Genomic DNA, 13906 nt, shown 5'->3' with positions numbered 1-13906 from the left:
GGCACCGCTATGCTGAATTGTGCCTTTCATATTGTCATGGAATGAGGTGATGATACTTAGTATCTTTGGTGGACATCCAATCTTTTCTAGTAGTCTGAAGAGACCACTAGATACATAGATACATAAATCAAAATACACAGATCAAAATACACAAATCATTCTCCATCTACACATTGACACATTCCACGGATTCACTTACAGACGTTACTTGCGGAAAGCCCGTTTTTGGAGTTGTATCATGTGTAGGGATCTCACAGATACATAGGGATCATCCCTACTGCCCAAAACAGGAAGAGACCCTCAGATGTACACACAGGGATTGGAACTGTTGTAACCGTCTATCACCGCCCTGTGTCGTTGTTCAGGCAGGTCCCATACCATTCTCTGCTCACAACCTCGCCGATAGACACTGATTAACAACCTCCAGTAGGTGCGTGTTCTCCAGGGCTGCTGCCACTCGCTCCTTATCTGCCAGCTGCTTGTTCACTGGGAAAAGGAGATTTTATTGAGGACGACAGTCTGAACTCCACACTTGCCCCACTCCCCAGACCCTTCATCAGCCCATCCCCAAACGCTCACCCCGCCTCCACCAGGCACTCACCCCACCCCCACACACCAACACCCTCCCCCATCACCCCCCCCCAACGATGCTCGCCCAAAATTGAGATTCTGGATTAAAATTCTGGTTTATCCTAAGCAAGGAGTTCACCTAAAGGAATCTGGGTGAGAGAGACACTAGAGAATTCCAGACCTTTGGTTACTCCACCACCACCCCCTCGCGCACTTGCATGACACGTGTAAAGGCAGTGTGGTCTCAACTGTCACAGTTTACACAGGTTGATCCATTATTAGCCACACACACACACTAGCCCTTTGCTTACCTGCATGTTCAGAGGCGTGGGTTCCTGGAGTTATGTGGACATCCACCTGCAGGAAGAACAGTTCAACATTAGAAATTAAAACCTAAAATAAAAGCAAAATACTGCAGATGCTGGAAATCTGAAATAACAACAGTAAGTGCTGGAAATACTCAGCAGGTCCGGCAACATCTGTGCAGACAGAAACAGAGTTACATTTTCAGCTCTATGACCTTTCATCAGAACGTCTGTTTTTATATCAGGAATTAAAACCCATGCAAACTCTCAAAGTGCAAGGCAGGAGGCTGACGGGAATGTATTTCCTGTGGTCACTGAAACAGTGTTCTGATCAGAGGGAGGTTGTGTGAAATATATACATCCCCTCCCCCATCATAGAATCAAAGAATTAATACAGCACAAAAGGCCATTCAGCCCATTGTGCCGGTGAGGGCTCTTTGAAAGAACTATTTAATCAGCCCCACTCTCCTGCCCAATCTCAAATTCGTCACCTCAGATCAGAGATCGAACCTGGGACTTCATTGATTTCCTGATGCATTTCTATAGCAGCCATTCAGATCCCCAGTCACTCGGGCAGCTCCCTTCTTGTATATTTACCCTGACAGTATCAGGTCACACGCACACAGTGCTAGGTAACTTAGAGACGTAACAGTTACCAGGTAATTAGCAGACACTCAGACTACCAGCTAACTAACACAAGCAGAGATTACCAGGAAATTAACGTACATACAAACTACCAGGTAGCTAAAACACACAGATTTCTGTGTACAGTTCTGGTCGCCAAATTATATAAAACTATGGATACTGAATGTGTTAAAAAGATTTACAAGGATGATATCTCAAAATGCGTGGGTATATCTATCGGAAGAGGATGAACAGGCTGGGTCTCTTTTCTCTTGAAGAAAAGGCTGAGGGGTGACACAAGAACACAAGAAATAGGAGCAGAAGTAGCCCATATGACCCATCGAGCCTGCTCCGCCATTCAATGCGATCATGGATGATCTTGGGCTTCAATTCCACTTTCCTGCCCGCTCCCCATATCCCTTGATTTCCTAAGAGACCAAAAATCAATCTATCCCAGCCTTAAATGTATTCAACGATGGAGCATCCACAACCCTCTGGGGTAGAGAATTCCAAAGATTCACAACCCTTTGAGTGAAGTAATTTCTCCTCATCTCAGTCCTGAGACTGTATCCCTGTGTTCTAGATTCCCTGACCAGTGGGAACAATCTCTCAGCTTCTACCCTATCCAGCCCTTTCAGAATCTTGTTTGTCTCAATTAGATCACCTCTCATTCTGCTAAACTCCAGGGAATGGAGTCCTAATTTACTCAGCCTCTCATCATAGGACAACCCCCTCATTCCAGGGACCAATTTAGTAAATCTTCGCTGCACTGCCTCTAGTGCAAGTATATCCTTTATTAAATGTGGAGACCAAAACTGCACACAGTATTCCAGGTGCGGTCTCTCCAACGCCCTGTACAATTTTAGTAAGACTTCTTTATTCCTGTACTCCAATCCCCTTGCAGTAATGGCCAACATGCCATTTGCCTTCCTAATAGCCTGCTGCACCTGCATGTTAACTTTGTGCGTTCCTTGTACGAGTACCTCCAAGTCTCTCTGAACATCAACACTTAGCAGAATTTTTTTTTTTTTTTAAAAAGGTGTGAAACAGAGACACTGTTTCCACTGGGGAATGGCAAAACTAGAGGCCATCAATATAAAAGTCACCAAGACATTAAATGGGTAATTTAAAATAAACTTGGTTACCGAGTGTGATGTGAATGTGGAACTTGCGACCACAGGGAGTAGTTGAAGTGAATCGTATCAATGTATTTAAGGGGAAGCTAGATAAGCACATGAAGGAGAAAGAAGCAGAGGTTTATACTGATAACGAGTTATGTGGAATGATAGCAGGAGACTCGTGTGGAGCACAAATACTGACATGCACTGGTTCGGCTGAGGGCTCCGTTTCAGTGCTGTGTATTCTATGTAACTCTACGTAATTACCAGGTAACTGGCGCACACAGCACCATGCAATAGACAGGGCTAAGCAGTCCTGCCACATCCAGTCATGAATGGTGGCAGACAATTAAACAACTAACAGGAGGAGGAGGCTCCAAAAATATCCCCATCCTCAATGATGGGGGAGCCCAGCACATCAGTGTAAAAGACAAGGCTGAAGCATCTGCATCGAACGTAGGTCAGAAGTGCCGAGTGGATGATCCATCTCGGCCTCCTCCTGAGGTCCCAGGCATCACAGATGCCAGACTTCAGCCAATTCGATTCACTCCATGTAGAATCAAGAAATGACTGAAAGCACTGGATACTGCAAAGGCTATGGGCCCTGACAATATTCCGGCAATAGTACTGAAGACTTGTGCTCCAGAACTTGCCGCGCCCCTAGCCAAGCTGTTCCAGTACAGCTACAACATGGGCATCTACCTGGCAATGTGGAAAATTGCCCAGGTATGGCCTGTACACAAAAAGCAGGACAAATCCGACCCGGCCAATTACCACCCTATCAGTCTACTCCCAATCATCAGCAAAGTGATGGAAGGGGGTCATCAACAGTGCCATCAAGCAGCACTTGCTTAGCAATAACCTGCTCAGTGATGCTCAGTTTGGGTTCCGACAGGGCCACTCAGCTTCTGACTGCATTACAGTCTTGGTCCAAACATGAACAAAAGAGCTGAACTCAAGAGGTGAGGTGAGAGTGACATCCCTTGACATCAAGACAGCATTTGACCAAGTATGGCATCAAGAAGCCCTAGCAAAACTGGAGTCATTGGGAATTGGGGAGAAACTCTCCGCTGGTTGGAGTCATACCTAGCACAGAGGAAGATGGTTGTAGTTGTTGGAGGTCAATCATCTCAGTTCCAGGACATCACTGCAGGTGTTCCTCAGGGTAGTGTCCTAGGTCCAAACATCTTCAGCTGCTTCATCAATGACTTTCCTTCCATCATAAGGTCAGTTGTGGGGATGTTCGCTGATGATTGAACAATGTTCAGCACCATTCCCGACTCCTCAGATACTGAAGCAGCCCATGTCCATATGCAGCAAGACCTGGACAGTATCCAGGCTTGGGCTGATAAGTAGCAAGTAACATTAGCGCCACACAAGGGGCCAGCAATGACCATCTCCCCTTGACATTCAATGGCATTACAATTGCTGGATCCCCCACTATCAACATGCTGGGACTTACCATTGACCAGAAATTGAACTGGACCAGCCAGTGGCTAAAAGAGATCAGAGGCTGGGAATTCTGTGGCGAGTAACTCACCTCCCGCCTCCCCAAAGCCTATCCTTCATCCACAAGGCACAAGTCAGGAGTGTGATGGAATATTCGCCACTTGCCTGGACAGGTGCAGCTCCAACAACACTCAAGAAGCTCAACATCATACAGGACAAAGCAGCCTGCTTGACTGGCACCCCATCCAACACCTTAAACATTCACTCCCTTCACCACTGATGCACAGTGGCAGCAGTGTGTACCATCTACAAGATGCATTGCAGCTACTCACCAAGGCTCCTTCGGCACCTTCCAAACCCGCGACCTCTACCACCTGGAAGGACAAGGGTAGCAGACGCATGGGAACACCACCACCTGCAGGTTTCCCTCCAAGCCACACACCATCCTGACTTGGAACTATATCACCATTCCTTCACTGTCACTGAGTCAAAATCCTGGAACTCCCTTCCGAACAACAATGCTGGTGTACCTACCCCCTACGGACTTCAGCTGTTCAAGAAGGCAGCTCACCACCACCTTCTGAAGGGAAATTAGGGATGGGCAATAAATGCTGGCCTAGCCAGCGACACCCACATTCCACGAACGATTAAAAATATCTCCCAGATTACCAGGTAACCAGCACACGCTCCCAGATTACCAGATAACTAGCACACGTTCCCAGATTCCTCTAACTAGCACCGCTCCCAGATTACCCGGTAATTAACTCTCACCTTGAAGCATGCAGGCAGCGATCGCAGTAACTTGACTTTAATCGATAAGCCAATCAGTGTGGCCATACTGCAGTGAGGGATTGTGGGAGTGAAGGCCACCGATACGCTGTTCTCTTCATCAGTCACCTGGGCACAGACAAGGAAATGAAGTTGAGTACAACTGTCTTGGAATCCTGGCTGCTCACCATCCTTTCAAAGGCCAAGCCCACTGAGAATCTTCATGGAAGAAAGTGAAGTGAAGAGGTTAGGGAGGGGATTCCAGAGCTTGGATCCAAGGCAGTTGAAGGCACGGCCGACAATGGTGGAGTGATTAAAATCGGGGATGCACAAGAGGCCAGAATTAGAGGAGCGTTGGAGGAGGGGAGAGAGAAAGAGAGAGCGAGGGAGGGAGGGTCATGAAGGGATTTGAAATCGAGAATGAGAATGTTTAAAGTCAATGTGGTGCCAGACTGGGCATTAATGTAGGTCAGCTCGCACAGAGAGCAACAGCTGAATAGGACTTGGTGCGAGTTAGGTTACGCACAGCAGAGTTTAGGGTCTCTCCTGGTTAGAACACTGCAGTGATGTCAGAGCTTCTGACTACAGCTCCATTACACCCAGATTTCCCCTCATTAAATGTACAGAAAAATTAGGGTTGTGGAAGATATACATCAAAGTCAATTTATGCACCGACAGGGCCATTTATACTTGGTATTTCAGTCACCCAGGACAAGTACAAATTCATCAATTTCAATTACTTGTTTATATCGACCTTATCTACACCTCTCAGTATTTGTAAATCCAAAGCTCTTTACAGTCAATGAAGTACTTTTTGAAGTGTAGTCACTGTTGGAATGTAGGAAATGCAGCAGCTTATTTCTGCAGAACCAAGGTCCCACAAATGGCATATGAACATACGAATTAGGAGCAGGAGTAGGCCACTCAACCCCTCGAGCCTGCTCCGTCATTCAACAAGATCATGGCCGACTGGATTGTAACCTCAACGCCACATTCCCACCTACCCCCGATATCATCCCACCCCCTTGCTTATCAAGAATCTATCGACCTCTACCTTAAAAATATTCAAAGACTGCTTCCACCGCCTTTTGAGGAAGAGTTCCAAAGACTCACGACCTTCAGAGAAAAGATTTCTCATTTGTCTTAAATGGACGACCCCTTATTTTTAAAGGGTGACACTAGTTCTAGATTCTCCCACAAGGTGAAACATCCTTTCCACATCCACCCTGTCAAGACCCCTCAGAATCTTATATGTTTCAATCAAGTCACCTCTTACTCTTCTAAACTCCAGCGGATACAAGCCTAGCCTGTCCAACATTTCCTCATAAGATAACCCACCCATTCCAGGTATTAGTGTCGTAAACCTTCTCTGAACTGCTTCCAATGCATTTACATCCTTCCTTAAATAAGGAGACTAGTACTGTACACAGTACTCCAGATGCGGTCTCACCAATGCCCTATCTCACTGAAGCATAACCTCCCTACTTTTGTATTCAATTTACTTTGTGATAAACAATAACATTCTATTAGCTTTCCCAATTACTTACTGTACCTGCATTATAACCTTTTGTGATTCATGCACTAGGACACCCAGATCCCTCTGCATCATAGAGCTCTGCAATCTCTCACCATTTAGATAATATGCTTCTTTATTCTTCCTGCCAGAATGGACAATTTTACATTTTCCCACATTATACTCCATTTGCCAGATCTTTGCCCACTCACTTAACCTATCGATATCCCTTTGTAGCGCCCGTATGTCCTCTTCACAACTTACAACAACTATCTTTGTGTCATCAGCAAATTTAGCAACCATACCTTCTTTCCCTCCATCTATGTCATTCATATAAATTGTAAAATGTTGAGGCCCCAGCACTGATCCCTGTGGCACACCACTCATTACATCGTCAACCAGAAAATGACCCATTTATGCCTACTCTCTGCATCCTGTTAGCTTGTCAATCTTCTATTCATGTCAATGTTACCTGCTACACCGTGAGCTTTTATTTCCTGCAATAAGCTTTGATGTGACACCTTATCAAATGCCTTCTAGAAATCTAAGTACAGTACATCCACCAGTTTCCCTTTACTCACAGCACATTACTTCTTTAAAGAACTCCAATAAATTGGTTAAACATGATTTCCCTTTCACAAAATCAAGTTGACTCTGCCTGATTACCTTCAATTTTTCTAAATGCCCTGCTATAACATCTTTAACAATAGCATCTAATATTTTCCCTAAGACAGATGTTAAGCGAACTGGCCTGTAGTTTCCTGCTTTCTGTCTCCCTCCTTTTTTGAATAAAGGAGTTATGTTTGCTATTTTCCAATCAAATGGAACCTTTCCTGAATCTAGGGAATTTTGGAAAATTAAAACCAACGCATCAACTAGCCACTTCTTTTAAGACCCTAGGATGAAGTCCATCAGGACGCGGGGACTTGTCAATCCGCAGCTCCAACAACTTGTTCAGTATTGCATCCCTGGTGATTGTAAGTTTGAGATCCCCCACTGCCCCCCCCCACCCACCCTTCCATTTCCTGATTTACAGCTTTTTCTGGGGTGTTACTTATATCCTCTATAGAGAAGACTGATGCAATACACCTACTCAATTCATCTGCCATTTCCATACTTTCCATTATTAATTGCCCTTTCTATAGGACCAATGCTCACATTGTTCACTTTTCTTTTTTAAATATGTATGTGAACTCTTACTATGTTTTTATATTTCTAGCCGGTTTTCTCTCATACTCTAATTTGTCCCTCCTTATGAAATCTTTTAGTCATTCTTTGCTGTTTTTTATATTCTGTCCAATCTTCTGACCTGCCACCCATCTTTGTGCAATTATATGCTTTTTCTTCAATTTTGATACTAGATTTAACTTTATTCATTAACCACGGATGGTAGGTCCTGCCCTTGAAATTTTTCTCTCTCATTGGAATGTATCTATTCTGTGTATTCTGAAATATCCCCTTAAATGTCTGCCATTGCATCTCTTTTGACCTACCCCTTAAGCTAATCTGCCAGTTCACTTTAGCTAGCTCGGCTTTCATGCCTCATAATTGCCCTTATTTAAGTTTAGAATACTAGTCTTAGACCCACTCTTCGCTCCCTCAAACTGAACACAAAATTCAATCATATCCTGATCGCTGATGCCTAGGGGCGTCTTCACTATGAGGTCATTAATTAATCCTATCTCATTGCACAATACCAGGTCTAGTATAGCCTGCTCTCTGGTTGGCTCCAGAACGTGCTATTCTAAGCAACTATCCCGAAAACATTCTATGAACACCTCATCTAGGCTGCCTTTGCCCATCTAATTTTTTCCAGTCTATATGTAGATTAAAATGCCCCATGATTATTGTCATACCTTTCTGACAAGCTCCCATTATTTCTTTCTTTCTGTTACAACCAGGTGAGAAAGAGGTCTTGGGTTCTCTTTCTGCCTTCACCTGGTCTTACTGTAACAGGGTTTAATTTTAAACAGTGTTTTTAGCCCCCCCTTGTTGAATCCTGCTAATTAGAAGGCAAAGAAACCAGAACACAACAGGTTTTCTTAGGCTTAAAAGAAGATTGAAATTTATTAAACTTAAACTCTAATTTGCCCACGCTAGCATGCTTATGCGAAACACACATGCAAATAGAGACAGAAAAGAGAAGAAATAAAGTGGAAACGTTTGAGGCAATATCTGAAGAGTTTGGGTCACGGGTCTTAGAGCTCATCGTAGAGTCCTTGATTGTAGGTAGCTCTTGCTTTTCGTGGGGCCCAGTATTCTTCTTAAACCTTGTTCACTGTAGAACACCTTTCTCTCTTGGGGTTCATGTGTCTTCAGTGGGTTTTGGAGAAACAGATGGGAGCGGACAAGAGAGGCTGTGGCGAGCCAGCCAGGAGAGGTCTTTTCAATCCAGGAGCAAACAGCATTCTGCAGACTCTCAGTTCAAACTACTGTACAATTCAGAAAACCCCAGGTTGCCAAGCAGGTTAGTCATGTGACCAACAGGTCTAACCATGTCTTGGTTCGGTGTATTGTGTGTGTCAGGGAATAGTCCTTTGGCTACAAACACTGTCTGTTAATATGCAAAAATGTCTTTCCAGCCAGGAGCCTGGCAACCCCTTGAAACAGGCCTTCTCTTCTTCCCAGCAACAATTTGAAATTTAATGTCCATGTGGTGAAATTAATATGCCTCATTCTTGACAGATGGGTGCCTGCATGACACTTTATATCCATCCTACCATGTGGTAACATAGGGGGCCTGTACACCACCCCCATAAGTGACTTCTTGCCTTTATCATTTCTCATGATGACCCAAACCACTTCTATATTCTGGCTTCCTGAGGTGGTGGCATAGTGGCATTGTCACTGGACTAGTAATCCAGAGGCCCTAATGCTGAGGACATGGGTTTAAATCACACGACAGCAGATGGTGAAATCTGAATTCAATTAATAAATCTGGAATTAAAAGCTGGAATTTAGAAAAGAGTAAGAGGTGACTTGATTGAAACATATAAGATCCTGAGAGATCCTGACAGGGTGACTGTGGAAAAAATGTTTCCCCTTGTGGGAGAATCCAGAACTAGGGGTCACTGTTTAAAAATAAGGGGTCACCCATTTAAGACAGAGATGAGGAGAAATGCTTTCTCTCAGAGGGTCGCGAGTCTTTGGAATTCTCTTCCTCAAAAGGCGATGGAAGCAGAGTCTTTGAATATTTTTAAGGCAGAGGTAGCTAGATTCTTGATAAGCAAGGGGGTAGGTGGAAATGTGGAGTAATCAGTTCAGCCATGAACTTACTGAATGGCGGTGCAAGCTCGAAGGTGCGAGTGGCCTACACCTGCTCCTAATTCGTATGTTCATATGTAATGGTGACCATGAAACCACTGTAGATTGTTGTAAAAACCCATCTGGTTCACTATCGTCCTTTAGGGAAGGAAATCAGCCATCCTCACCTGGTCTGGACTACATGTGACTCCAGACCCACAGCAATGTGGTTGACTCTTAAATGCCCTCTGCAATGGCCCAGCAAGCCACGCAGGTCAAGGGCAATTAGGGACGGGCAATAAATGCTGGCCTAGCCAGAGATGTCCACATTCCATGAACAAATTTTAAAAAACTCAGGTCATCCCTCTCTATTGTGCAAATACCATTAATTAACAGAGCCAACCCCTCCACCTTTTCCTAGCTTCCTGTCCTTCCTATATGTCCTGTACCCTTCAATATCTGTCATCCTGAAGCCAAGTCTCTGTAATGGCCATTAGATCATACTTATTTATTTCTATTTGCGCTTTTAGTTCATCTGTTTTGTTTCGAATGCTACGTGCATTCATATACAGAACCTTTAGTTTTGTCCTTTTATTGTTTTTGTAACCTCTAGCCTTATCTGATTTACTCTTAGATTTGTACCCTCTTCCCCTTCCTATCATGGTTTATCATTTCCCATATTAATACCTTTCTCTCTTGCCTTGTCTCTACTCTTCTGATTTATTACATCTTCCTAAATTTGATCCCTTACCCCCATTATTTAGTTTAAAACCCTCTCCACTTCCCTAGTTAAGGAGCTCAATAGAACACTGGTCCCAGCACAGTTCAGGTGAAGATTGTCCCAACGTTACAGCCACCACTTTCCCCAGTACCCGTGCCACTGCCCCACGAACTGGAAGCCAACCAGTTTTTGAGCCACGCATTCATTTCTCTGATCTTATTTGCCCTATGCCAATTTGCACATGGCTCAGGTGATAATCCAGAAACTATTACCTTTGAGGTCTGCTTCTTATTTTGGTGCCTAGCTCCTCATACTGACGATGCAGAACCTCTTTCCTTGTCCTGCCTATGTTGTTAGTATATACATGGACCGCAACGACTGGATCCTCCCCCTCCCACTGTAAGTTTCTCTCCAGCCCTGAGCAGATGTTCCAAATCCTGGCACTGGGCAGGCAACACAGCCTTCTGGACTCTCGTTCTTTGCTGCAAAGAACAGTGTCAATCCCCCTCACTATACTGTCCCCAACTACCACTACATTCCTTTTTGCCTCACCCGCTTGAAAAGCTTCCTGTACCATGGTGCCACGGCCCGTCTGCTCATCCAACCTGCAAACCTTGCTTTCGTCCACACAGATTGCAAGCACCTCAAACCTGTTTGACAATTGTAGAGGCTAGGACTCCTCCACTGCTGTCTGCTCGGTCACTTTACCTGCCACACTCACCTTCACACCATCTGGCCCTCACAGCAATATGATAATAACCAGATTTTCTGTTTTTAGTAATGTTGGTTGAGGGATAAATATTGTCCAGGACACCAGGGAGAAGTTTGCACACGATACAAAGTTAGTTGGGAATGTAAGCTGTGAGATAGACACAAAGAGGTTGCAAAGAGATATAGACAGGTTAAGTGAGTAGGAAACAAGATGGCAGATAGAGTACAATCTGGAGAAGTGTGAGGTTATTCACTTTAGCAATAAGAATAGAAAAGCAGGATAGTTTTTAAAATGTGTGAAAATTTTAAATGTTCATTGTTCAGAGACACATGCGTATACTCATACAAGGAAAGTTAACATGCAGGTACAGCAAGCAATTAGGAAGCAAAATGGCATGTTGGCCTTTATTGCAAGGGGACTGGAGTACAAGAATAAAGGAGTCTTGCCATAATTGTATAGGGTTTTGGTGAGACCACAGCTGGAGTACAGTGCACAGTTGTGGTCTCCATATCCAAGGAAGCATATACTTGCTTTGGAGGCGGTGCAGTGAAGGTTCACTAGATTGGTTCCTGCGATGAGAAGGTTGTCCTATGATGAGAGGCTGAGTAAATTCTCTGGAATTTAATTTACTGTCTGGAGTTTAGAAAAATGAGAGATGATCTAATTGAAACTTACAAGATTCTGGAGGGGTTTGACAGGATAGACACAGAGGTTGTTTCCCCCGGCTGAGGAATCTAGAACACGGGAGCACAGTTTCAGGATGAGGGGACGATCATTTAGCACTGACAGGAGGAGAAATTTCTTCACTCGTGGGTTGAGAGTCTTTGGAATTTTCTACCTAGAGGGTTGTGGATGCTCCACCATCGAGTATATTCAAGACGGAAATTGATAGATTTTTGATCCCTCGGAATCAAGGGAAATGGGGAGTGGGCAGAAAAGTGGAGTTGAGTTATAAGATCAGCCATAATCGTATTGAATAGTGGAGCAGGCTCGAGGGGCCGAATGGTCTACTCCAGCTCCTACTTCTTATGCTCTAGAACTCCCCTGCCGAGATATCTGATATGTCCAACTGAGGGGACAGACAGGGCCTTGACTTGGTTTAACGTCTCATGCAAAAGATAGAACTCAGACAGCGCAGCACTCCCTCAGTCCTGCATTAGCAGGGTCAATCTGGCTTTGACAGTCTGTGGAGTGGGTCTTGAACACGTGACATTCTAACTCAGAGGCAAGAGTCTGTAACCAACTGAACCACAGCTTATCCTTTTAGAAAGTTGGCAGGCACACCCCTCCTGGTTTTCTCCAGTGCAGTTTAGTTGCTTGAACCCAGCTTTATAATTTACTCCTGACACTGGAAATCATAATGTAATCATATTTTAAAATAATCTCGACCATTAAAACGCACTTACATTAACTCGAAGCTGTTCCACAACATTTAGTTCCTCCAGACTCAGTGGATGTTCTGGGTCGTTGATCGATCTGATCAGATGTACGTCTGTTAAGGAAAGTTTCCACAGCAGCCTGTGCTAACATTTACACAGGGGATGTGCTGTCTGGAAAAGGCCAGCAACCTCACCCATTTATTAAACTCGCTGTCTGCGGTGTAAGGGGCTGAGAGAGGACTGATTTTAAATGTTAAAGGACTGAAAACAATGCAATTGAAATCTCCTTCCCAAAACACATTCCTGGTTTAACCCTCCCAGCACAAAGAGTAGGAGATTGAACAAACACAGGCCCCAGTAGCCGCACCATTCACCTCCCAGAGCCCATAGGCTGGTGAACCACCCGACAGTCCTGCAACGACCCCCCCCCCAATCACCCCCACTCCACCCCCTCCCTCAAACCCCCTCCCCCAATCACCCCCTCCCCCAACACCCCCGTCACCCCCTCCCCCAATCACCCCCTCCCTCAACGCCCCCGTCACCCCCTCCCCCAACACCCCCGTCACCCCCTCCCCCGTCACCCCCTCCCTCAACGCCCCCTCCCTCAACGCCCCCTCCCTCAACGCCCCCGTCACCCCCTCCCCCAATCACCCCCTCCCTCAACGCCCCCGTCACCCCCTCCCCCAATGCCCCCTCCCTCAACGCCCCCGTCACCCCCTCCCCCAATCACCCCCTCCCCCAATCACCCCCTCCCTCAACTCCCCCGTCACCCCCTCCCTCAACGCCCCCTCCCTCAACGCCCCCATCACCCCCTCCCCCAATCACCCCCTCCCTCAACGCCCCCTCCCTCAACTCCCCCGTCACCCCCTCCCTCAACTCCCCCTCCCTCAACTCCCCCGTCACCCCCTCCCTCAACTCCCCCTCCCTCAACTCCCCCGTCACCCCCTCCCTCAACTCCCCCGTGACACCCACCCCATCACCCCCTCCCTGACCCAGCCCCGGGTCACCCCCTCCCTCAATACCCTCCCGGGTTTTATTTCTCCACCGCCGGATATCGAAGATCTCCCGGTCGTCGATCTCATCCGCCACGTCCTCCTCCTCCTGCTCCCGGGCGGTGAGCGGCCGCTCCGAGCTCCGACCGTAAATCAGCGGATTCGCGTTCTCCAGCCGCGGCCAGGCCGCCATGGCAGCACACACACACACTTCCGGTCCCGGGTCAAGGGTTGCACACTCCCATTGGACAAGGACAGGGGGCGGGGCAGGAGAAGCACAGCGGCTAATCACAGGGCGGGACGGGAGCGTGGGGGGGGGGGATGGGCAGAGGGACACAGTGGCCAATGAGAGGGCGGGAATAGTGCCAAGGCGACCAATCACGTGGCGGAGGCGGGGCCGCCAGTGGCCAGGCCGAGCTCAGTGGTTCTAATCAGGGATAGACAGGGTAGATGCAGGTAAGATGTTTCACCTGGTTGGGGAGTCTCGAACCAGGGGACACAATTTCCAAATA

At 46.3% G+C, this 13906-nt stretch overlaps 1 protein-coding gene across 1 annotated transcript; it reads right to left on the bottom strand.

Moving 5' to 3' along the window:
* Positions 1 to 200: 200 nt before the first annotated feature.
* LOC137378700 (cytosolic iron-sulfur assembly component 2B-like) lies at positions 201 to 13623 on the bottom strand. The gene is made up of 5 exons (XM_068049048.1): positions 13448 to 13623; positions 12430 to 12499; positions 4838 to 4963; positions 882 to 927; positions 201 to 486 (listed from the first exon to the last, which is right to left on the bottom strand). Exons 1-5 carry the CDS (start codon positions 13585 to 13587, stop codon positions 389 to 391), a joined length of 480 nt encoding a protein of 159 aa, XP_067905149.1. The 5' UTR covers positions 13588 to 13623; the 3' UTR covers positions 201 to 388.
* Positions 13624 to 13906: the final 283 nt, after the last annotated feature.

The sequence above is a fragment of the Heterodontus francisci genome, chromosome 17 (assembly GCF_036365525.1).
Source record: "Heterodontus francisci isolate sHetFra1 chromosome 17, sHetFra1.hap1, whole genome shotgun sequence".
NCBI classification, from domain to species: Eukaryota; Metazoa; Chordata; class Chondrichthyes; order Heterodontiformes; family Heterodontidae; genus Heterodontus; species Heterodontus francisci.
This window is presented reverse-complemented; position numbering and strand designations above follow the sequence as displayed.

What these genes read in the sequence shown, in the direction of transcription:
- LOC137378700 (XM_068049048.1), bottom strand. Translation starts at nt 13,587, where the DNA reads ATGGCGGCCTGGCCGCGGCTGGAGAACGCGAATCCGCTGATTTACGGT. An exon ending in CGCTGCCTGCATGCTTCAAG is followed by an intron (nt 928 to 4,837) that starts GTGAGAGTTAAT and finishes TTCTTCCTGCAG; the next exon opens with GTGGATGTCCACATAACTCC. An exon ending in CCACGCCTCTGAACATGCAG is followed by an intron (nt 487 to 881) that starts GTAAGCAAAGGG and finishes TCCTTTTCCCAG; the next exon opens with TGAACAAGCAGCTGGCAGAT.